The 26,176-nt window shown below is 39.8% G+C and overlaps 1 protein-coding gene across 1 annotated transcript in view; it reads right to left on the bottom strand.

Annotated features, from left to right (window-relative positions):
- The window catches only part of LRRIQ1 (leucine rich repeats and IQ motif containing 1), a 159,128-nt gene that overhangs the window by 129,538 nt on the left and 3,414 nt on the right, over positions 1 to 26,176 (bottom strand). Inside the window, exons 2-9 of the mRNA XM_065423814.1 lie at positions 20,803 to 20,914; positions 18,882 to 18,976; positions 17,471 to 17,588; positions 15,730 to 15,959; positions 12,110 to 12,184; positions 10,374 to 11,615; positions 8,581 to 8,733; positions 5,803 to 5,953 (exon numbers count right to left, since the gene is read on the bottom strand). Of these exons, the coding sequence (XP_065279886.1) occupies positions 5,803 to 5,953; positions 8,581 to 8,733; positions 10,374 to 11,615; positions 12,110 to 12,184; positions 15,730 to 15,959; positions 17,471 to 17,588; positions 18,882 to 18,976; positions 20,803 to 20,914 (2,176 nt within the window). The remainder of the gene's footprint in view (positions 1 to 5,802; positions 5,954 to 8,580; positions 8,734 to 10,373; positions 11,616 to 12,109; positions 12,185 to 15,729; positions 15,960 to 17,470; positions 17,589 to 18,881; positions 18,977 to 20,802; positions 20,915 to 26,176) is intronic.

The raw sequence follows: 26,176 nt of genomic DNA, 5'->3' as shown, positions 1-26,176 counted from the left end.
TATTTTATACATAAAAAATGAACACACTCAGTTTTCTATAAAAGGCTTTACAATGATTTTGAGGTATTTTAAACACTGATTAATTTTATATTCATCCCCATGTGTTTCAAGCATTTTAAACAATCATTTTCAAAAATTGCAAACGTCTGAGTCTATTAACTAAACAAGAAACCAAATTAGCTTAGATTCCCTGTGCACATCACATTGTCAAAGTGTTGTAACAGGACATGCTTCATGCAATAAAGTACTCTTACAATGCTGTAACTAGAGAAATTACTAAATACCCAAGGCAGAGAGCATATTTAGTCAAGGTCCTGTGGTGTCAGCAAAATGCTAGCCGCCATCTTAAAATCTCTACTAAGAGCAAATGCTCAAAAGTTTCAATTTGAAATATTTTAATTAAAGTTTTTTAAAAAAGTGACCAGAAATGGTAAGAACTAATCATATCACTATAACACACAGAGGCCAATCAGCAGGGATGTGAATGAGGGCATGCACTGTACAAGCAAGCACATTAAAACAAAGTCTTATAAGGAAAGTGAGGTATCTGTAAATATATGTATGTCTTGAACTATAGCTACAACTACCATATTTTTAAAGAGCAATCCTAACAGCTGGTATACAGAGCAAGAATCAGACTATCACATCCCACTCTTGGAGAGTGAGAGTTCTCTCCTGGAGTTGCTCCCAAATCATTCTGTTAGCAGTTTATATGAGACTAGGTTCCTCCCACAACTTTGTGGAACCCAGGGGATCTGAAAGATGGGCAGGCCTTGTACCTCTGTACCAGCTCTGGGCCCATTCACCTCCTCACTTGTTCCTAGCATTGTGGCTCCCTTCAAGGGAGCTCAGAAATGATAGGAATGAATATGGTATAAAAACCTATGGCGGGGGGAGGAGGGAAAGTGAGAAAAATGTAGTACCCTCCCAGTCCTTTTTTCTGGGTAATCGTCACAGAACTGGGAGGTGGTTGAGACAGGCCTTCTCAGACCTACCCCCAACCTTCCCATCCTTCCATGCACAGAATAGAGATGATCTGTGCAAGTATGGAGCTAGCTTTGTGGTAATCTCCCTGGAGCAACCTGGGCCTTCAAAAGTACTGTTTGTCCCAGCCAAAGAAAGGGTTACCACAGGTACAGAGGGTGTATGGAGAAAGAAGAGAAAAGATGAAGGGGAAAAAAACATAGTAAAAATTAAACATCAATATTCAGATTACATTAAGAATTTATACAGCATAGGACTTAGGATAATAATAACTGGAAATGGAAAAGAATATCAGATATTAAACTGATACTACACCAAACTTAAGGCAAATGGTCTGTTACGAGCAGTTTATTTCCTCCCGTCCGAGCTTTAAGAAATTAATTTACTAGCTTTTAATTACCGAAAAAGAATTTCAGATATGCCTGTGACATACTACACCAGACTGCAAGCTGCTTTTCTGGATTTATTTATTTATTTATTGAGGAAAAAAAATTAAAGGGAACTAGCACCATCTAGTGGACTGCGCACAGTTTCATTTCAGGCATAATACTGAAAACTGACAGCTGCAAGAACTTGCCTCAACATCATTTTTCCATTTTTAAAGCTTTGTACTTCTGTATAGGAAGGTCAACACCCTTAAAAGACAAGCACTGAATTCAAATAGGTGGCAGACCAGTAGAGGATGTGCAAAAGGGATCTCTACAGGAGGTGTGCGTGAATCAAGAGACCAGGATTCTATTTCCAGCTCTGTCACTACCCTACTATGCAATCTTGGAAAGTCACTTCATTTTCTGTGCCTGTTTCCTCATTTATTTAGATCGCAAGCCTTGTGTCTGTCTTGTCTATTTTGTCTGTAAGCTCTTTGGGACAGGGATTGTTGCTCACTGTGTTTGTATAATGCTAAGTACAATGGGGTTCCAATCTACTTTGGGATCTCTTAGTGCTACTGTAATACAAATATGTAATTTGTATATTTACTGGCTGTATTGCAGACATATGCAAGGTTAAAAATAACCACAAATGTTAGGTGACTATATATTTTGCACTATGCAGGGTGCAAGGGGAGTGGATGACAGGGGATGGATCACTCGATGATTGCCTGTTCTGTCCATTCCCTTTGAAGCACCTGGCATTGGCCACTGTCAGAGACAGGATACTGGATTAGATGGATCATTGGTCTGACCCAGTATGGCCAATCTTATGTACAAGAACATGTCTTCTATGTTTTGTACAATGTCATGCTTAAATAGTAATGATTTCTTTGAAAGTCTGAATTCTCATGGGCACTGACAAGGCACCAACATAAAACACACGATGTGATATCAGCTATGGCAGTACATGAAAAAAGGTGTTCTGTAACTATATGCATATGTCTCAATAAAACAAGCAGAGGTGAAAACTCCTCTATAAGCAGAACTGCTCTTGGTAATGTGAAAACAGTGCAGCTGCATGGAGCATCCACTTGCCCACGGCACCCCGTTCAGCACACACTGTCCTGACTCAATAAAAGTAACTTTCTTTTTAAAACAGTAAGAAGATGGATGAGGCAAAAGAAGTGAGGTCCTATGAAGAACAGGAGGAGACTTCTGACTGAAAGAGAGAGGAGGGGTTCTGAGTAAGCTGATGCTCCAATTAGGCGTTTCTTAACTTCTAACAAATGGTAAAATCAAGACTGCCTGAAAGGGGGATCCAGGGCTGTGCTTTGTTCTCATTAGCACTGGTAGCCTACTGGGTAGAATACACATCTATGACCTACATAGAGATTCACAGGGGGGAAAAAGCAGCAGCAGCATACACATGCATTTTCAAAGAGGCTGGATCTAGTTATTAACCAAAGATTTGGGAGCTGTGGTGGATAATCACCTGAACATGAGCTCGCAGTGTGATGCTATGGACAAGAGAGTTCATGTGATCCATGATGCATAAACAGGAGTCTCAAATAGGACTAGAGAGGTTACATTTTGTCTGTATTTGGCACTGCTGGAATACTGTGTCCAGAATTCAAGAAGGATGTTGGTAAACTGGAGAGGATTCAGAGAAGAGCCATAAGAATGATTAATAGATTAGAAAACAAGCCTTATAGCAATAGCCTCATGGAGCTCAATCTATTCAGCTTAACAAAGAGAAGGTTAATTGGTGCCTCAATCACAGAGAAAGGTATAACATGATCCAATGGCCGGAAGTTGAAGCTAGTCAAATGCAGACTGAAAATAATGAATACGTTTTTAATAATGAGAGTAATTAACCATTTACCAAGGGATGTAGTAGATTCGCCATCACTGGCAATTTTAAAATCAAGATTGGATGTTTTTTCTAAAAGCTCTGCTCTAGGAATTATTTTGGGGAAGTTCTATGACCTGTGTTACACAGGGGACAAGACTAGATGATCACAAAGGTCCCTTCTAGGCAAGATTTTTTTTTAATATTTTTCATTAATAAAAGAAATATTTAAATGAACCAGCCCCCTCCCAAGTATATACATATGCTAAAGTTCCTTATGTTCATGGTACAAATGTATACCCAGGAAGTGAGCATGCTGATTTCAGGGGACATGCTCATTTGCAATAAAGCATTCCCCTCAGCCCCCATTTATTTTATTAACAGCTTCTGCCAACTGCCATTTTTCCCCACTTTTTACTCTGGTGAAAACAAAAGTAATAGTATCTAGGAAACTTCCTGCAACAAGTTAACCTGAATTGCTACAACCATAATATAAATAAGCCTTTAAAAAAATCCATAGATTAGAATAATTTAAAACAGAATGAACTGAATGTAAAAAAGAACGCTACACAGCAGTGCAACTTCCAAAATTGCCATGGGACATGCTGCTAGATTTATAGATGGGAGGAGCAAATTAACATCTTAAAAACACAAGTCCATCTTTGTGTGATTCTATAAGATTTCTTACTATCAATATGTTATTGTGTGAAACAAAACAAAACAAAAAATCTATGTTATGCATTTAGTTTATCCAGACATCCTCAAAGCTGTTCCTTAGGAGAGAAAACCATGTGGCTTTTCGTTGAACATTCACTTCCCCATTTAAACTCATAATCACACTCAGTGAATACAGTACTTTCATTGTACATAATAGATAGTACTGGAGGCTTTTACTCCATTTGCTCTGTACACAGATACTTCATACTTAAGGATCATCAATTAATATTATGTCACTTGCATATTAATCTTGCAGATATTCTGCCACAGGAAATCCATCCCAAACAAACAATCTCACAGCGCATTACTGGCAACCAGACATGAAGGAAGTTCCAGCACTGCTTCTTGCAGTTTGTTTCCTCAATTCCCCTTAGGCTACTGGCATTGGTTTTTATAGTAGGTGCCCATAACACGACCATTTACCACCACCACAGGACACTGTCCCCAGAAACATGAATTATGGTCATGTACTTTAATATGTAAAATCAACAATCCAATATCCAAAGTATTAGTATTTTGAAACTGAAGCTATTAATACCACATAGGTGGCTGTACAATCACTAATTTCTCAAGTTTAGTATTTCCTATTTGCCATTTTCTTGTTTATTTGTTAATCATGGAATTTGGTCCTCACCTCTCATATCTGCATATTTGTCTAAATGTTTGTTTTTGCTGCTGTAAAAACGTTTTAAATTTTTTTTTAATGACCTTATGTGTACAGGCTTAATTTGTCAGCCTGGAAGTTGTGATAATGTTGGTTTTTCATTTAATTCAATTCCTTATTTCCTTTAACACCTCATTTTGTTTATAGGTAAACATCAAGACAAGTCTAAAGCAAGACAAAGCACTCAAAAGCACCACCTTTCTGATGCTCAACTCGAGTCCTGCCATACACACATTTGAAGTGGCCTCAACTCAAGAGCTGGCCACCTACCCACCCACTGCTTGCATAGGCTTCCTCAGCTCAAATGAGTTTCCTCCAAACAAAAGATGAATTGCTTCAGCAAATGAAATCTTTCCTTACGACTCAAAACCTATGCTTTGATTTTCATTAGAATTAGTGCCTGGCAAGCCCCAGAAGGCTCAGTGTTTGAATTAGTTAAGTATTCCAATGATTACCTACACCTTTGTGGCCCTCACTTCTCTACCTTCCAACATGACCCAGTCCCCACAGCAGGACCTGCAACCCTTTCAGCAGCAGACCTACCTGCTGTGTTGCATTCTTGAAGGAAGAAGCGCCTTGCTCCTTTCAGCACTGGGATCGCCATTTTAGGTAATTACAAGGCGGTTTACCTCTCTCCCCCCTTCAATTATTAAAGCTACTTTTGGAGGGGGGACAGAATAGGTTAGTTCTTCTGTAGACAACCAAAGAACCGATTCTCCCCACTCTAATGCAGCAGAATCAGCAATTATTTCCATTGTGTTGAATTTAACTGCCCCTTCATTACAGAGGAAACATTCTGAGGCCTGCTGTACCAGCATCAGGTTAGTGGGTCTCCTGGTTACCCCCAGAGGGAGGAACTAGGACAAGGATTTCTCCTCTTGTATATTTTTTTCCTCCTTTCTAATCTAAAACAAATTCATTCCCCAAGTTTCTGGTTCTTCTCTCATCGTCCACCCACCCAATTTGTTTGAAATTTTAAACTATTCACATCCTACAAAGGGTGCAAGATTTTATATGTATTTTTCTGATTTTTCCATCCTAATAAGGACATGAGTACTGAGTAATATCTTCTTTGAAATAAGCCTGTTACAGGATTAAAAATAAACACTACTACATTGGCAACAGTCGTTTTCTATCTTCAACCAAACCAAGTTAAGAATAAATGCACAATACTGATGTTAAATGAATAAAATGCATCATCTTTAATATTTTCTTACCAATTCGAGTGACTTTATTGCAGGACAGTTCAAGATTCCTGAGATCACTGCAGCCATCTAAGCCATGAAGTGATGCAAGTTGATTTTTATTCAGAATTAAAATGCAGAGATTTTCTAGATTCTCACAATTTATTGTCTGAATATTGTTTTCCTACCACAAAGAAGAAAGCAGATAAAATTAAAGATCATGAATAGAAAAGCATAGACAGTTTTCAGTGAGAGAGGAAAGATAGTCCAGTGTTTGGATAGCTAGCCTAGGACTTGGCAGACCCAGGCTCAATTCCCTACTCCACCACAGACTTCTTGTGTGCTCTTGGACAAGTCACGTAGTCTCTCTGTTACCCATCTGTAAAAATGAGGATACCACCACTTCCTTACCTCACAGGGGTGTTTGTGAGGAGAAATACAAGAAAGACTGAAACACTGAGATCTACTAATGAAAATCACAATATTAAGTTAAGCATTATTATGGGTCATTCAAAAATATTGTAAACTTTACTACTGTTAACCATTTTTAGTCTGAGCAGTTAGCCAGTATTCGGGGCCTTGAGGAGTGTTTCCATTAAGAGGCGAAACTGATGGTTGAGTCAGCCATCTTTGATGTAATCCTATTTATAAAGTATGTACAGAGAGTCCTATTTCACTGAACACAGTAGGAAGCACACAACAGGAGGCAGTTTCTTTGCTCACTTTTCCAAGCTTCTTTCCAGCCAGCACTCTGCCTATAAAGCTCTCCTGGCTTTTTTTCCCCCAGGACCACATTACTAGTGCTTCTATTGCTGTCTGCTTGGCTTTCGCTGCCTGCTTCTGACTCACAGACACTTACAGCTCCACCAAACAACAATGCTCAAGGAATTGTTTTGGGGAAGTTCTATGGCCTGTGTCTTACAGAAGCTCAGATTAGACAATCACAATGGTTCCTCCTGGACTTGGAATCTGTGAATACTCAGTCCCCTGTGTTGGCATGCAGATGCTAGGAAAAACCCTCAGACCAACTGGCTCAACTCCTACTCAAGCCTTGCCATGCTGGTCTGTGATTTGGGCAGTGTCTTTTGTTGTTTCAGCTGTTACTAAACAAAGGGGCATTTAACTGCTCTGTCATTTTAGTTTGAATGGAAGTCTTCTATCAGACAAGCCAGCACTGCCCGTAGATCAAGCCACCCAACTTCCAGCGAATAGACAGCTAGTGTAATACTATATTTAGAATAACATTTTTAATGCTTAGAAACACCAAGTTTGTGTGTAAAAATACTTAGTATAAAACCTCGTCACCTATAAATGTCAGTCAGAGAAAGGTCAACAGGTTAGCTATACAGAGATATATATAGATATAGATATAGATATAGATATATATAGATCAGGGGTCGGCAACCTTTCAGAAGTGGTGTGCAGAGTCTTCATTTATTCACTCTAATTTAAGGTTTCGCGTGCCAGTAATACATTTTAACCTTTTTAGAAGGTCTCTTTCTATAAGTCTAAAATATATAACTAAACTATTGTTGTATGTAAAGTAAATAAGGTTTCAAAATATTTAAGAAGCTTCATTTAAAATTAAATTAAAATGCAGAGCCCTCCAGACCAGTGGCCAGGATCCAGGCAGTGTGAGTGCCACTGAAAATCAGCTCACGTGCCGCCTTCGGCACGCGTGCCATAGGTTGCCTACCCCTGATATAGATATAAAATCCTCTTACTCCTTTTGCGCTGTAATTTGAGGCATCCAAAATTAGTGGACATTTGAAAATTTTGCCCAAGATTATTTTTAATAGGTAGGAAAACTCGGAAAAGAACACAAGAGTCTTGACTCCCAGTGCACTGCTCTAACCACTAGACAATGTTGCCTTAGCTATAACTGACCTTGCCCATTTCTCTCACAGTTTTGAGAAGGTCACAGCACACACCAAACAGTAATCATTGGGCAAAAAACTTTTATACACAATGGGTCTTCTGTTAGTCATTATGCATGAACTCTCCCAGTGCATTGATATACTCAAAATGCTAAAAACCGAAAAGGTAAAACCATCTGTTTCATGTAGATCATCAAGTTCTTTAAATGAGGCACATTATAAAGACACATTTTCTTTAGTCACTTAGATTTTAAGACACAGCTCCGTGTAAGCAGCAGTGCACTGCCACCACCTGCAGAAGCAGCACTGGAGAGATTGTGCCTCAGAAATCAATGCTGGTGCTGCTCCTTGTGCACGTGGGCAAGCAATCTGGGCTAGTACACAGGAGTTATGTTCCTAAGGCCTCACCTCCTCCTCCTCGCCCACTTTTAAATGCCCTAGTCACTAAGAGGGGCGGGGGTGGAGCACACAAACTGCTAGGGAGAACAGCCTTTGCACAGCCATGCAACAGAGGGAATGAAGATTTATCACTTTCCCTCCATACTCACACTAGGGCCATTCACGACCGAATACTCGGAGACAGAGAAAGAGACTGTGCCTATTTCCTAGTTCTGGAAGCTTCAAATTACCGCACTTTAAAATTATAACAATATATACAGTAGACTAGTATCTCCTTGTGTCCCTTCAACTTTGTCTTTGAGCCAAAAACAAGGAACAAGATTAGGTACTCAGAACTTTAGAAAATCAGGCTGCTTATTAAGTGCATATCCTAACTATGCACTTAGTAGACTAACTTTTGGCACTTAAAAAAAAAAAATCTTGTCCTATATGTACATACACATATAAACAGATGGATTCAGTCTCATCATATCCTGAATGGCAGAGATGGCAGTCTCACCCCACCTCCATATAGATAGTAAAATATGCTAGGTACCTCCACATCAATATACTTTAGGCCTTTGCAGTTACTGAGTCCTTCCAATGCAGTTAGTCCACAGCGTCTAAGGGTCAATAATTGAAGACTTGAACATTCGGACAATGTGGAGAGACTACAGCCAGGCAAATCTTGAAGTGTAAGTGTCGTAACCTACACACATTCAATGAAAAGGATGCCCATAAGATTGCACTCTAATAGTATTTTTACGTAGCCTTTTAAAAGTATTTTTAAAGTTAAATACCTACTATGTAACATATAATTATATGGATTAAGTCTAGATTCTGAATTTACTGTAAAACACTTATAAAAGACTAAAAGTTTTCTGATCTTCAGCAAAAACATTAACTGATAAATGTTGCTCCCATGATAAAAAAAAAAATGCATAACACTACTTAAGCATCATAAAAACATAGAAATGATTTGCAATAGGGTTGTCAAACAATTACAAAACTGCAATTAATTGCAATGCTCACTTTATATAATTATTTTTATTACAAATATTTGCACTGTAAAAAAGAAAGAAACAAAAATAGTATTTTTCAATTCACCTCATACAAGTACTGTAGTGCAATCTCTTTATCCTGAAAGTGCAACTTACAAATGTAGAATTATTTTTTACATAACTGCACTCAAAAACAAAACAAGTCTACTCAGTCCTACTTCTTGTTCAGCCAATCACTAAGACAAACAATTTTGTTTACATTTATGGGAGATAATAGTGCCCACTTCTTATTTACAATGTCACCTGAAAGTGAGAACAGGCATTTGCATGTATCTTTTGTAACCAGCATTGCAAAATATTTACGTGCCAGATATGCTAAACATTCGTATGCCCCTTTACGCTTTGGCCACCATTCCAGAGAATAGTGCAGATATTTGTAATACAAAATAATAATTACAAAGCACTGCACACTTTGTATTCTGTGTTGCAACTGAAATCAATATATTTGAAAATGTAGAAAAAATATCCACAAATATTTATAATAAATTTCAATTGGTATTCTATTATTAACCGTGCGATTCAAACTGCACTTAATCATGATTAATTTTTTAACTCAGTTAATTTGTTTTGAGATAATCATTTGAGTTAAACGCAATTAATTGAAAGCCCTAATTGGTAAAACTATAAAAAGGTAACCAAACTCATTTGATTTTGATGTCCATTTCAAACATAAGTGCTTCATTACTAATAATGTATAATGTGAATGAATAGAAGATTAATGCGACAGCAAAACAGAAGTCAATGGGGTTTTGTCTCATTTATAATGTCAACAGATTAGAAGTGTACATAATCTTACCATAATAGAAGTGAGAAGAATCATCGCTAAACTAAATATCATACATAGTAGGAATAATAATGGTATGTTGATACCAATCAGATGACCACAGTACAAATATGTGCCAGCCTCTTTTGCATTAAAATAAACTGTTCTGCAGATCTGGGCCGTTTTATTAGTGTGAACCACATTTTGATAGAGACATTGTTTTATGCACCACTTCCTATCCCAGTCACAGAACATCCATGTTTCAATAAATCAATTACTTATATGGAAAAATAATGTATTTTCAGCTGTGACTTAATGCAGTTTAGCAGCTGAAAACAAAGAATCAGCACCATGAGCAGGATTTCCAAAAGCACTCGACATTGGCCTCATTCTTTTCCCTTTGAAGAAGTCAATGGAAAAACCAATTATTAGGCCAACACTGACAGTTTTGAAAATTCCACCTCACGTGACTAGTCAGCTCTCATGTAAATCACTGCTTAAGAATCACTTACAGTATTTAGTTACCTGTTGGAGGGCATTCCAAGGGCCACATTGAATAATCATTTCTACACTTAATGGAGGCATCTTGCTATCTGAGGTTTTTCTTGGTCTGCTTCTTTTAACTACTTTCTTTCTTTGGTTTTCCCTATAAATTTTAGACCAGGGTTTACACATCGTCATCCAAGTTAGCCTCCTCTTCTCAACATTATCAGGTAGCGTTAGTGGCCTCTCAAAATACTTAATTACACTCTCACTTTTGTCCCAATCCTCAGCAACTTCCTCCTGAATTTTCTTCATCACAACCTCTGCTGTTTTAACTGTTTCAAACTTACAAGATTGCACTTTGTGTTCACTGTTCCTGTTATCTGGCTGGACCTCCAAATTCCACTGACTATTGTGCATACTGTTTTCCTTATTTGAGATTGCATCATTAGCTACAAGAACAATGGCTTCTCTATCCAGTATATTCATATTTGTATTTTTATCAAGATCCATAGTTTGTAGGGAACTTTTTCCTGTATGTGTCATCACATACCCATCTTCATTTTCATTACTTTTATCATGAGACTCTTCTTTCTTCTCAGAGCTCGATGGTGTCTGTTTTCTGTCTTTTGTATTCTCTAAATTATTTGCCTCTTGTATCTTTCCAACATGTTTTTCTTCTTGTTTCTCTTCCTCTTCTCTTATTTCCAGTATCTGTTTCTTCTGCTCCTTTTCCTGTTCTCTTAGGTCTTTTATATTTTCTCTCTCTCTTTCTTCCTTTGTTATTTTTGTGTCTTTGTCTCTATTTTCAGCCACTGCATTTATTGCTATTTTCTCTTTTTGTTTTGCTCCTTGTTGCCCTCTTGGTCCTTCTAACTGAAGGCTTTTTTCTCGTTCAAGCCTGAGATTTTCTTTCTTCTTTTCATATTCCTCACGCCTCCTCACCTGTTCCATATGTGCTTGTCTTTCTATTTCTTCTTGTCTCTTTCTCGACTCCTCTTCTTTTTGCTTCCTTTCCTGCATCCGTCTCCTCATTTTTTCTTCCTTTTCTCTCTTTTCTCTCTCCATTTTTTGTTGCAGTTCCTTCTGCCTTTTAATTTCCGCTTTCCATTCTTTTAAGATAGGAGCATATTTTCTGTACACGATAAATGCTCTAAATCTAGCTTGGATTTTAATAGCTGCTTTATTCCACTGCTCTGCCAAGTGTTCTCTTTCTTTTGCTTTCTGCTCTTCAAAGGCCCTTTTCTCCTCTTCTACTTGCAACTGTAGTCTTTTGATCAATTCCTGTGCCAAAACAATAATGGAAATACATTTTATTCAGCATCTGAATTACTGAAATCTTCCTTAAGATGTAATTATAATATGTGAAACAAGATAGACAGATTTATTCTTAAATGTTATTTTACTTTCTGCTAATATGGTTTCTTCTTCATTTCTTCAGGTAAGTCTGGACACAGGATTGTCTTCTTATCAGTACATGGAGACAAACTCCAGTTTGTAAAGTTGGCCAAAAGTTTTGCTTAGCTGGCGAACCTGAGAGCTATTTGCAGCTGCTCAAACAAGAAGAGAAATGGACTGCTCAGCCAGAGAAGGGCTGCTTTCACAAATTTCAAAAACTTTTTTCTTTTTTAAAACCACACACAGGTATCTTTCTTAACACATATGGCATAAATCATTCAATTTGATTGTGTTTTCCTACATAACAATGAAATTATCTTTCGAGCATATTCTAATAACATTCAAATTCTTTTTGACAAAAATTCACGTGTACAAATTACCTCATGTTGCCTAAACTTCTCTCTCCAAACTTCCTTTTCTTTCATTAACTCTTCTTCCATCATAGCTTGTTGCTGCTGTATAACAAGTAACCTTATATCAATTATTTTAATACATTTCATTATATAACTCACTAAAATCATAGCTGACTATAAAAATAGCATTCTCCAAAGATCCACTTATTTTGTGTTGATACCTGAAATATAATAAGCAGTCAGGTTGGTTGGATCAGAAAAAAACAAACAGTAGCTAAAAATTCAAATTCAGTGTCACCCATTTGGTCATGCATTGAAAGTGATGCACCACAACTAAAGGTAGGGCAGAATTTGTGTGGGCTCACCCAAAGAAGTACAGCTCTGCTTTGTGTGTGTGTGTCGGGGGGGGGGGAGGAGAAGAGAGGAAGAAGGTCAGAAACTGCTGCAAAAGGTGCTCGGTGGTCAACTTTGCAGCAATGACTCACCCCCTGTCCCCCCAGGAATGTGCATAAAGGTATGAAACCTGGGTGGGGCAAGTCTCTATGTGAAAGCGGTGAGGAAGCCAGCAGAACAGAAACAGGCTGGGGCTCTAAGGCTTGCTGCAGGACCACGTGGAAGCAGCATGGCCCCAAGAAAGCATGGCTCCAGAAAAGCAGCAAACAGCATTGGAAACAGCATGGTTCCAGGGGCACAGAGAAGAGTAAGCTTGGGAAAACGGGGGGGGGGAGGGTTACCCCTCTTCCCCCGGCCCCAGAGACAAGGAAGGGTAGGCACAGGCAAATTACACAGAAGGGGACAGTGAAAAGAAGGGGAACTAGCGTCCCCTACCCCAGGTTCTTTCACCCCCAGGCAGGCTGGAAGCTGCAACCAGGGAGGGTGAATTTGCAAGCGAGGTGAAGCAGTTTCCATTAAGGGCAGCAACACAAGCTGGAATTAGGTGGCATCACGCACTGTGGTTCAAGGGCATAACACCAAGGGCGCCAGGGGTTTGTCCATACCGCAACAAGCCTGAAAAGGGCCCTGGACACGTAATAGTATTTGCTGGGCATTTAATAATGGTGGTTGTTTAGGACGCCTACCGCCGGCAACTTTATTTCGACAAGGCTATGCCCATGGGCTGTTCAGTATCCTGTGCAGCTTTTCAGAAATTTAGTACAATGTTGCACTGGGCAGTGGTGCAGTCAGTGGGACTAAACCAAACAGTGCATTATTTGCACAATTTTTGTTCGCAGGGCGAGCTGGGCCAAATGAGTGTTTTCACCTGTTGGGACACATTTTCAGGTCCTGGCTAAATAGTTGGGGAAAACCCTAGTGAAGGACAAAACAGAAGCCCCCTTTCACGACATTAACCTACCTGGGCTTTGCGCTGAACTTTGCTTACAGGGTTGTTGCCCCGGGGCAGGCTTTTTGTGCCCAGCTGGCAGCGGAACCAGGTGGCATAGCCAGACCACACAATTACATATGAGTCACTACACAGATGTAGTAAGACTTGGAAAAGTTTTCTAAGTCAATTTAAGGAGGTATCATTGTGGAGATACAAATGGTTATTAATTTGGGTCTAATATACGGGTGTGCCGTTGGTGCGACAACATGACAGTGGTACAGGTTATCAATCGCCAAAATTCCAGATCGCACAGGATTGGAAAGTTGGCAAGGGCATTTGTTCTCCAATGCTTAACCTTGAACATCTGTTTTTTCTTCCAAGCACATGCCAGGCATGGATAATGCCATAGCAGATGCCTTGTCTCATTTCTAGTTTGCCGCAAGCTCTCTGGAACCTCGGAATGTCATGTGGTTGGCGAAATGCAGATTTTTGGCTCTAACTTACAAATTGTTTATTTTGTTTTCTTTTAAGGATTCCTCTCAATACAAGGATCCAGAGACTGGGTGGCCTATGCGGCCCCCCGTTAAGGGCGGTTGCTGCAGTACCAGGTCAAGGACAATGCAGCTGCTGGTGTCCCTTGACGATTACACATGGGACAATGGGTTCTTTCTCCCCAGTAGGGCTGCTAGCCAAGAGGCCATTTGCAGATGTCTGGGAACCCGGAGGGGTTGGGGGGAGGCAGCCAAGCAAATGGCTGGCGCCTCCTTGTGGCGGATGTTCAGTGCAGGTACTCCATAGGGAGGGCAGCCAGTGACCAGATAAATGGCCTCGTAAAGAACTTAAAAGGAGGTACTGGATAAAGAAACAGAATGAGGGAGATGGTTCAGGGACTCCCATGACCGGTATGGCAGGGAGCCAACCCTCCCCCACCCCCCCGTTCTCATAGCCCTCCTTAAGCCTCTTGCGAGGCTGGTGGATGGTAAGGTCCAAGCTATGGGTCGGCTGAGGGACCTGGATAGAAACAAAGGGGGACTGGTGAAAGCCCCAGAGAATTGATTTGAATAACCATGGATTTGCCTGCTCTGTACACTTTATCTGCCGGGTAGTCCCAGACATCTATATAATAAAGTTGCGGCCTGATTAAAACCCATAACAAGTCTCCTGTCCTTCTTGCGGTATACCCAGACAAACAAAACCAGGTCAGAAACTTGGTACTTTACCCAAATAACTGCCATCTTGTTCTTCAAAATCTTCAATCTATTATTGAAAATTAAAAAAAGGTCTATCCTTATGGGTCATGAAGAGATCCTTCAAAATGCATACAGGCTAACTGATGCAATGATGTCTAAGTCTGAAACAACTGCTCTGATAGAAGTGTGAACTACCCCCATTAGAATACTGTATAACTCTGAAGTTCATAAGCTCTTTGAAGGAGGAACAATGTCTCCTATAGCTACATGAAAATTTTACACCAAAACGGGTTTCGATGGAAAACTGGGGTTTCGATGAAATAAAATTTTTCACGGTAAACTTGCATAGAAAATTGTGATTTTTCATCAAAAAAGCAGATTCCTCAGCACCAAAATATTTCAGCCTGAATATTTAGACTGAAAACCAAAAAAAGAAAAAAAAAAGAAATCTGATATCTGAATCAGGTGCTTCATGGGAGCTGTAATTCATTTTTCTTATGCCCTCATTCTTCTCTATGGCCTGAGATTCCCAGCCAGACTATATCTTCCATGATGCAACCATTTCACTTCACTATGAGGGAACTCTGGTGCATCGGGCAGACGTAATCTGACCAAGGAGAACGGCATAAAGAAGAGAACTGGAGCACAAGAAACCAGAACTACAAATCCCAAGAGGCACCACAGCAATGTTTGGCTTTCAGCCAAAATATTTTGTTTGGGATTTTTCACCAAAAAGTTAAAATTTTCCATGAAAAGGACCTTTTTATGAGTTGCTCTAGCACCATCTTGTATCTGTTCAGTATCTAGCACTTTGGGGTTCCATTCTTGTCCAGGGATTTTGGCTGGTACCATACTACAAATACTTACTAATAATGATAAAGCCTAATTATGACAATTTAAATATCAGCTTTGTTAAGTAGTTCACAGCTTATCAAAATAGGGAAGAGAGACAATCATAATACAAAGATCTACATGATCTATTCTCAGCAATATTTCTCTTTGGAACCAGAAGTGTGGGGATGTGCACACATTTGAGAGGGTACTGTTTTCCCTTTCTTCAGCATTGATCTTTATGTTCAAGTAGTCCAGCTAAATAAAGGGGTGTGTTATAAATATCTTTGTTAAAACGTTACCTGATGAAGCATCTCTAACTTCATCCTTTCAGCCTCAAATTCCTCCAGATACAGTTGCCTTCTTTTCTTTTCCTCTTCATTTTGTTTTTCCTCTATTTCCCTTTCAGCTTTCAGCTTTTTCCTTTTCTGGTCTTCAAGTTCTTTTTGTCGCTCCTCCCACAGCTCAAATTCTTGCCTGCACCTTTCCTCTACTTCATGGTAAGTAAAGCTAATGGCCATGTCACCATTATCTACAAGAATTTAAGCAAACACACCTTTTAACTAAAAGTCTGAGCTCATAGTAATCTGAAATCATGAAATAATTTAATGGATTGAAAAGAAAACAATATGAATAAGATTCTGTGTTTGTACAGCCTATAACTTGAAGCCCTAGAGCAGGAGGAGTTGTTCCAGGGGCTGAAAAAGTGCTATGAGCAGAACATGGCAGCCCCTGGAGCTGCTCTAAATTACAGCAACCTATTATGGGCTGCCTACAAGAGCTGGCACTGCACAAAATGCCCACAGTTTTATAGGCCTACGCACTCCAGCCTAAGGATCTGCTACAAACATACATGCCCACTATACCAGGATTTGTAAGGAGGTCTGTGTAGGACTGTTTAGGGCAGTCCTATACATGCAGGCACCAGGGCAATTTTCCCTTAGCCACATTGGGGCTTTTATGGCCCCTGTATTCTACCAGTGTAGAATACAGAGGCCATATTGGAGGGTGACATTTAAAGTGAATGGTCTATAAAGCAAATGCTCAGTGGCCACAATCGACCTTTCATTTGTGTTCATACTATGTTTTGCATGGAGAAACAAGAGAACTGACACATACATTTATTTATTGAGTTTATTTGCACTCAATTTGGGTATTTAAATTGGATCTATGTATGCAAAAAAACAAGCACGTTCAGATTGTGTGTATTCAGACCAAAGCCACATTCTGCAAATGCGGCCCTTAATGTCAAAAAAACTGAAATTAACAAATATTAAGATCGATACATTTGGCCCAGTTGCTGATTTGGGGACCTTTTAAGTATGCTTAGCCAATCAGCAAATGAAATTAGCTAATAAATTATATTACTTAAGACATCTGTGTATAATACCATTTGAAATAAACTCATTATTAAGACTTTACAAAGAAAAGAATAAGAAATTAAGATCCCGTTCCTACAGCTGGATAAATGCAGGCATCTGCCTAAGTAGCTCCAGTTCCAGAATCAGGATCTAAATCCCATCGTAACAGAGGCGCTGTCTTTCTGAGTTGCCAGGGGGTGCTTGACCGCCACTCCACCCCAGGCCCCGCCCCCAACTCCACCCCTTTCCCCAAACCCCCACCCCGCTTTGCCTCTTTCTGCTCCCCCAACTCTTCCTGCCCCCGCTTCGCCTCTTCTCAACATGTTCCGCCCCCTCCCCGGAGCGTGTCCCACCCTAGCTCCTCCCCCTCCCCCCAAGCACCTCCTGCATGCTGCCAACAGCTGATCTGCGGTGGGTGGGAGGCGCTGGGGAGGGGGAAGGGAAGGAGCTGATCAGGGGAGGGAGGCTGCCAGTGAGTGCTGAGCACCCACTATTTTTTTTTCTGTGGGTGCTCCAGCCCCGGAGCACCCACAGAGTTGGCACCTATGCATTGTAATATATATTGTACTGGACTGCCATAACTATTCTCATCAAAAGAACAGAGCAGAAGAAATATTTTATACAGTGATATGAGTATTGCACTAAATAGCAGCACAAACAAATTAATATTAAGTTTGTTTACCTGTGACAGAGCACTCATCAGCAACCACTCTGCAAGTTATATCTTCATTGATGGGTTGACTATTACTATCAGAAGTTGCTCTGCTCTGCAATTCTTCATTTTCTATTTCAGACAGTATCTGTATAAAACCAAACACATTCTAATGATGAAATGAAATGGGATGAAGCTATAACAATCCAAGCAGAACACTTCAGATAAAGACTTTGGGTCAGGGACTTCATTTTCATTGTCCAGAGTTTAGCAATCTGGGGGGTTCTGATCCCTGACTGCAGCCTCTAAGCACCAGTGTCACACAAATATATTTAAAATTAGAATGTTATTTTTTAGGGTAAGGAATATTGGAGCAGTTCCCAAATGATTGTAGTGCTTTCTTATATTTTGTATATTGAAGGGGAAATGGTCAGAATATAATTTTTTTTAAGAAGTTGCACAAGTAAATGCAAGTACTATATGTATAAATTAATTCTATTATGGCAATAAATACGTTAAATTGATCACACAGGGAAACTGAAAAAACATTATTTGAAAACAACACTGCATGGATCACATCTTCTTATTTTTCTTCCCTTGTTCTTCACTGCCAAGAATTGATCTATTCCTGCTACGTATTGATCATCTGCATAGAGTATGTATAGTTCTACATTTGTGATATAACAACCATCACAGTAAATAATTGTGCTGTCACAAACAGGATGTTCACAAGAAAGTGATCTCTTAATGTAATTAAACTTCATATTTTATACAGTGCTCACTGGTAAAAACAGGGAAAGAAGTAAAAGATGGCCCATAAACAGAACTGTTTTTAAATATAGGTTCAGGTTTTCTAAAGTGCCTATGAGAGTTTGGCAACTGAATACCATTGAAATTCAATGGAAATTATGTGCCTAACTCCCTGAGTCTCACTTGAAAATTCCAGTCATAATTCTTTTAACATTTTCCATGAAACAGAAAAACTTTTTCAATAAGTGAATTATGTTAGTGATCTCATAATCCTAATAATGAAAAGGAACAGACAATGATAAAATAATAGATAAGATCAAAAATGAACACTATAAAAATCTTATATTATGGAAATGACATTTTGCCACTGGATTAAATATTAATAATTGATAGTCCAAGTCTATTTTAGTCATTTAATGTTCATCCCCACCACTTAAGACTACTGAACATTTATACCGAATGTTATAACTTCATGATCTAGGGACTAAACCACAACCAAGGACCCCATCCTGCAAAACCACATGCAAATGCTTCCCCTTATGTGCACCACTAGTCCCGTGGGGACTACTTAGAGTGTGTAAATTTAAGTATGTGCACTGGTCATTGAAAGATTGGGTCCAAAAAAGGAATTGATTATCTGTAATGACTATGGAATCTAATCTATTACAAAGATGGTTTAAACATAGAATACCCTCTTCTTCAATGCATCTGGATCTTCATTGTATTCAGAAGCCAATTCTGCCAAGTACTCTGAAGCCTGGCTAGAAACTACTCGATAGATGTCACCTGAGGAGGGAAGGGGGAGAAAAAAGGACATTGGGAGAAGATGTCTTTCTAAGTAGTCTAATTCTGATGAATGCTAGTTTCCTATTATCTGTCCATAAAATCCAAAATCTGAAACCCAATGTGTTTTTGCTTTAAAAGTGTACACCACAGGTACTATTTAAAGAAAAACACCAAATCCACTCAGACAAGAAGCGGCCCCTTTAATATTAATTAAATCTAATTAATCTATGATAATTAAAAGCACTAGATATATAGAAATAAAAAAATAGAGTAAAAAAAAAAAAAGTCTATGGCCACAGCATCTATGCAAAGAAAAGCACTCCAGGAGGCAAAACACATTTGAACATTCTCCAGCTAGCAGGAAGTAATAAGACTGGGGTGGTTACTTTTTTAGAATAAGAACTGTGACAAATTGAAGCTCCCCTAAAGGACAAGGTAAATAAGTAGGCATATACATAAATTATATTTAGAATATACATAATTCTTATTACTGAGAAAATGGAAGAAACTTCCCCTAAGGATGAGCATGAATAGGGAACACTTAACTTCATTCACAACAGGTCCCAACTAAAAGATGTGAAACCTGGAAACTCTGACTAAACTGGAATTTGGAGTCTCAACAACCTAGGGTAATTTAGAAACTAAGGGCTCAGTCTTGTGAGGTGTTCAATTACCTCAGCTCCCACTAATTTCAGTGGGAGGCAGGGGTGTTGAGCACCTCACAAGATTGACCCTAACAAGAACATGGTCTAGAGTGGCTGAGTAATAGTATTTCAGAGAACAATCCTGTGAGGAGACCTTCCAGCAATGGCCCTAGGACCTGTGTGGAATCACCAGGTGCAAAGATCAACCCTAGCAAATGCTATTTCTGGATTAAGTCTTTCCAGTTTACAAGTGCTAAACATATGTGTTTGAAAAGTAAAAAAAAAAAAAAAAGAAAACTCATGATTGACCTGAATAGTCTAGAACAGTGTTTCTCAACCTTTTTGATACCAGGGACTGACTTGCTGCCTTCCAAAACTGTGCCAGGGAGATTTTAGGGGCTGGCACCAGTCCACGGACCAGTCATTGAGAAACACTGATTCCTTGTAGCCCACAGAATTGGGGCTTCAAGACACCAGAAGGGAAGGCACATTATGCATCACTCTTCAGCATCCCACAACAATGAAGTCAGAAGTGACTGTGGTGACATTCTGGAGCCTGGATGGTTTCCCAGTAAATTATGCAGGATATGAGAAAGGAATTAAGGATGGGATTAAGACAACTTCAACTTGTCCTCTATACAGCACATGTGTAAAATGCCTTTGGACTCCCATCTCCGCAGACCGTCTACATTATGCAGAAACTTGAGATTATCCTTGACTGAGTCAATGAGACAGAAAAGAATGCAGATTTTAAGCACTCTTATAATAATAGAAACCTTTCATGCTATTGTGCAGGCTAGAAAAGCAACACCACCTCAAGCTGTAAGCATTGCAGTCTATAAACTATTAACCAAGGTTTTCATACCACTGAAAAGGGTCATATTTCCTAGCCAATCTTTTGCAAACTGTTTTGCAGTAATAAAAGGGACGCATACCATACTATACAGGACCACATATTTTTCAGACTACATGCTACATTAGTTAGTGCTATTCGGAGAACATCTAAAAGAGGACCATAGGAGCTGCAATACTAGGTGATGAGTTAAAGTTGGTGCAATAGGTTTCATAGTTTTGTTGCATTTGAGGATTTATGTTATATTATGGATGGTTGTTTGATCTGCATTGGCAATAGGAGGGTTTGGGAGGCACATCACACATATATTTATTACAATCACAGCTTACTTGTGGTTTCTTCATCTTCCAAGTCTTGCAGTATAAGATTTTCAGCATTTTGACTTCTGTTCTTCACAACGTTTAGACAGTACAGAACTGATTCTGGTAATTCATCTGAAGTCTAGAAGTAAACATTATTTTTAATTAAATTCTGTATGTTCATCTCTCTGTGAAGACCACTGGTAAATACTTAACATTCTTAATTAAAGTCCATGGGTCTGTCTATACCAGGAGTCGGCAACCTTTGGCACCCGGCCCATCAAGGTAAAGCCTCTGGCAGGCCGGGCCGGTTTGTTTATCTGGAGCGTCCGCAGGCACAGAGCCCCGCAGCTCCCACTGGCCGCGGTTCGCCGTTCCTGGCCAAGGGGAGCTGTGGGAAGCAGTGGCTAGCACATAACTCGGCCTGTGCCACTTCCTGCAGCTCCCATTGGCCGGGAATGGCGAATCGCAGCTAGTGGGAGCTGCGGGGCTCCGTGCCTGCGGACGCTCTAGCTAAACAAACCGGCCCGGCCCACCAGCGGCTTTACCCTGATGGGCCGGGTGCCAAAGGTTGCTGACTTCTGGTCTACACAGTTATTTTTAGAGCACTAGCACCAGCCTCACTAGCCAAGCCAATCCACCCAGTCTGGGAGACTTGTTCCTGATTCACTCCAAAATGCTGTGTAGACCTACTGTATGTGTCCCTCACTAACACACTAGTATTTTTTCAGTCAGGCCTTAGTTTCATTATTGTGTCACTCATTACTTGACAGTCATTTAGACTTCACAGCAATCTAATTACTACTGCCCTCTAGAAGCATCTTTCTAATTTATATTGGTTTTTTTTGTTATTGGTTTGATCCAAGTTGAATAAAAGGACAAATGATTCAATATGGAGGAATCAGACATGTGACGTGGGGTCTTTGTTACTGAGATACTGATTTTTTGAAGGACAGATTAGATTCACAAATACAAATATGCCAGGGACTTGAACCTAGGTCTCCCACATCCTCAGCAAATGCCCTCACCACCAGATTATAGAGCCAGTGTCTCTCAATCTCTTTTGATGGAACTGTTCCACTTATGATAAATTCAATATTCAGTGGGCCAGCAAGAGAATGAGTCTGTAGCCTAGTGGTTAGGGTACTTTCCTGAAATGTAGGAGACCCCCGAGATTTCCTGACCCTGAGTTGGGAGCCCCTGGTTCCCTACGCTCTAGGCAAGTATCCTGACCACCAGGCTTCTAGCTATGCTAGGGTGGGTGGGTCTCTCCCTCTCTCAGGCTGTCATAACTATAAAGGGAAGGGTAACAGCTCTCCTGTGTACAGTACTATAAAATCCCTCCTGGCCAGAGACTCCAAAATCCTTTTACCTGTAAAGGGTTAAGAAGCTCGGGTAACCTGGCTGACACCTGACCCAAAGGACCAATAAGGGGACAAGATACTTTCAAATCTTGGGGGGGGGAAAGGCTTTTGTGTGTGCTCTTTGTTTACGGGGTTGTTCGTTCTTGGGACTGAGAGGGACCAGACATCAATCCAGGTTCTCCCCATCTTTCTAAACAAGTCTCTCATATTTCAAACTTGTAAGTAAAAAGCCAGGCAAGGCGTCTTAGTTTTACTTTGTTTTCTCAACTTGTAAATGTACCTTTTACTAGAGTGTTTATCTTTGTTTGCTGTACTTTGAACCTAAGACAGAGGGGGGTCCTCTGAGCTCTTTAAGTTTGATTACCCTGTAAAGTTATTTTCCATACTGATTTTACAGAGATAATTTTTACCTTTTTCTTTAATTAAAAGCCTTCTTTTTAAGAACCTGATTGATTTTTCCTTGTTTTTAGATCCAAGGAGTTTGGATCTGTATTCACCAGGAGTTGGTGAAAGGAAGGAGGGGGGAAGGGTCAATTTCTCCTTGTTTTAAGATCCAAGGAGTTTGGATCTGTATTCACCAGGGAATTGTTGAAAAGTTTCTCAAAGCTTCCCAGGGAAGGGAATGGTGGCAGCGGACCAGAACTAAGCTGGTAATTAAGCTTAGAAGTCCTCATGCAGGTCCCCACACTTGTACCCTAAAGTTCAAAGTGGGGATACAGCCTTGACACAGGCGCTAGACCTGAAAAACTTCCCAATGAAAATTTCATCAACACCAATCCATTTCCACAAAACATTTCAATTTTGACAAAACAACATTTTTGGTGGAACAAAATTTTAAATGAATTTTTTTTCAGGCAGCTCTACTATTTAATTATTGATCATTTCAGTGGATGGAAGCAAAGTGCACTAGGTTGGGAACAGGATGCTGCTGCGGGGATGGAAATGAAAAGAACAGAGGAGAGGGAAAAGAGAAACAAGGCAGAGATCACAGTGACCTGAAGGGGAACAGATTTTCCTCAGAATGATGGGCGTTACAAGAAGGCACTTAACAAGTAATAAATATCTAAACATTTAGTTACTACAAAAAGGCCACATAGTCTCCTTGATCTCTGTAAAAACTTCTTACTGACATCAGAGAGCATTCCATTGTGCATCTAGGGAATGTATAGTCCTGAATTTATACCCCAACCCATGGACCATAATTAACCATAGAATTTAGCTCTCTCAGATGAGCCTGCAAATGACATCCCTGCTCCCCCAGTACTCCACTTCTTTTCACTGGTACTCTACTCTATCCCCGACTACATAAGTCACAGGCAGAAAGGAGCAATCAGAAGCAGAGGAGTGAACTCAGTTGTATGGAATAGCATCAGCAGATTGTTCACCTGGGCAAGAGAGTCCTCACCCTCATTGTTCAGAGTTTGTATTTGTTTTTCCCGATTAAGGGTCCAAATTCTGTGAAGAGCCCAGTGCCTTCTGAGAGCTGCTGAGTGTCAATGCCTTTTTATATCAACAGGAGATTAAGGTGTTCAGCATCATTCAGGAAGCACTTAGTACTCAGAGTCTCTGAACATTGAGAGGTCCTGACATTCATTATTCTGGTGGGAGTTGTGGGTGCTTAGTGACTGTCAGGATCAGGCCGTATGTTTTTAAATAGATCCCCACTGGCCAATGCTCTAGGAACTCTCTGCCAATAGGCAGTGGCAGTTTACGAAGAGAAAAGGTTCTGATGATGGACATAACAGAATGGATCCTTGAGGTTACAGTCGTAGCCCAAAGACTTTGAGGCAAGTGAATGCCAGTGAAAATGAGGTAGGAGCAGAGTCTAAAATAGGGAAAGAACAAGTCAAAAATTACTTAAACAAGTTAGATGCCTTCAAATCACCAGGGCCTGATGAAATGCATCCTAGAATACTCAAGGAGCTGACTGAGGAGATATCTGAGCCATTAGCAATTATCTTTGAAAAGTCATGGAAGATGGGAGACTATCCAGAAGACTGGAAAAGGGCAAATATAGTGCTCATCTATAAAAAGGGAAATAAAGGACAATCTGGAGAATTACAGACTAGTCAGCTTAACTTCTGTACCCAGAAAGATAATGGAGCAAATAATTAAGAAATCAATTTGCAAACACCTAGAAGATAATGAGGTGATAAGTAACAGTCAGCATGGATTTGTCATGAACAAATAGTGTCAAACCAACCCAATGGCTTTCTTTGACAGGGTAACAAGCCTTGTGGATGGGGGAAGCAGTAGATGTGGTATAGCTTGACTTTAGTAAGGCTTTTGATACTGTCTCGCATGACCTTCTCATAAACAAACTAGGGAAATACAACCTAGATGGAGCTACTATAAGGTGGGTGCATACGTGGTTGGAAAATTGTTCCCAGAGAGTAGTTATCAGTAGTTCTCAGTCATGCTGGAAGGACATAACGAGTGGGGTCCCGCAGGGATTGGTTCTGGGTCCGGTTCTGTTCAATATCTTCACCAATGATTTAGATAATGGCATAGAGAGTACACTTATAAAGTTTGCGGACAGTCCCAAGCTGGGAGGGGTGGCAAGTGCTTTGGAGGATAGGATTAAAATTCAAAATGATCTGGACAAACTGGAGAAACAGTCTGAAGTAAATAGGATGAAATTCAATTAGGACAAATGCAAAGTACTCCACTTAGGAAGGAACAATCAGTTGCACACATACAAAATGGGAAGGAGTACTGCGGAAAGGGATCTGGGGGTCATAGTGGATCACAAGCTAAATATGAGAGTCAGCAGTGTAACACTGTTGCAAAAAAAGCAAACATCATTCTGGGATGTATTAGCAGGAGTATTATAAGCAAGACACAAGAAGTAATTCTTCCGCTCTTCTCCTCGCTGATTAGGCTTCAACTGGAGTATTGTGTCCAGTTCTGGGCGCCACATTTCAGGAAAGATGTGGACAAATTGGAGAAAGTCCAGAGAAGAGCTACAAAAATGATTAAAGGTCTAGAAAACATGACCTATGAGGGAAGATTGAAAAAATTGAGTTTGTTTAGTCTGGAGAAGAGAAGACTCAGAGGGAACATGATAACAGTTTTCAAGTATATAAAAGGTTGTTACAAGGAGGAGTGAGAAAAATTGTTCTTCTTAACCTCTGAGGATAAGACAAGAAGCAATGGGCTTAAATTGCAGCAAGGGCACTTTAGGTTGGACATTAGGAAAAACTTCCTAACTGTCAGAGTGGTTAAGCACTGGAATAAATTGCCTAGGGAGGTTGTGGAATCCCCATCATTGGGGATTTTTAAGAGCAGGTTGGTAAAACACCTGTCAGCGATGGTCTAGATAATACTTAGTCCTGCCCTGAGTGCAGGGGACCTGACTAGATGACCTCTCGAGGTCCCTTCCAGTTCTATGATTCTATGAATACTGCATATAATTCTAGGCACCTACATACCTGAATTATATCTAAACGGGATGCAGTGTTGTAGCTGTGTTGGTCTCAGGATATAGGATCAATTTCTGTTGGTGGAAGGTACAAGCTTTTAGCTTCTTCTTCAGATATGGGGAAGGGAATCAGGTATGGGGAAGGGAATGTCTGCAACAGTCTGGTTACCTTCCCCATACCTAAGGAGAGCTCTATGACACTAAAAGCTTGTACTTTCTACCAACAGAAGTTGGCCCACAATAAAAAGTATTACCTCACCTACCTTGTCTCAATCAACTGGATAGAATTCAGAAGACAGCTTAAAAAAAGGGGGGAGGGGGGAAAACTAAAGGGATTAATTTACATAGAAAGAATCAAAACTCAGCAAGTATTGTAAATATATCACAAGACAGATTCTTCTTGCAAGATTTCCAAGCCCAGTTTTTAAGACCAAAGATTAATTTGGTTAACCATCACAACTTTTATCTATCTTGTTATCTCTTTTAAAGTTCACCCATCTTTAACGTTGAAAGGTTCTGTAAAAAATTACAATCCACTGGAATATATTCATGTAGTGTTTAAGAAAAGTTTTGTAAATGAGTTCCAATAGTTCAAGGATTAGGGACCCAACCTTATGGG

The sequence above is a fragment of the Emys orbicularis genome, chromosome 1 (genome assembly GCF_028017835.1).
Source record: "Emys orbicularis isolate rEmyOrb1 chromosome 1, rEmyOrb1.hap1, whole genome shotgun sequence".
Classification (NCBI taxonomy): Eukaryota; Metazoa; Chordata; order Testudines; family Emydidae; genus Emys; species Emys orbicularis.
This window is presented reverse-complemented; position numbering and strand designations above follow the sequence as displayed.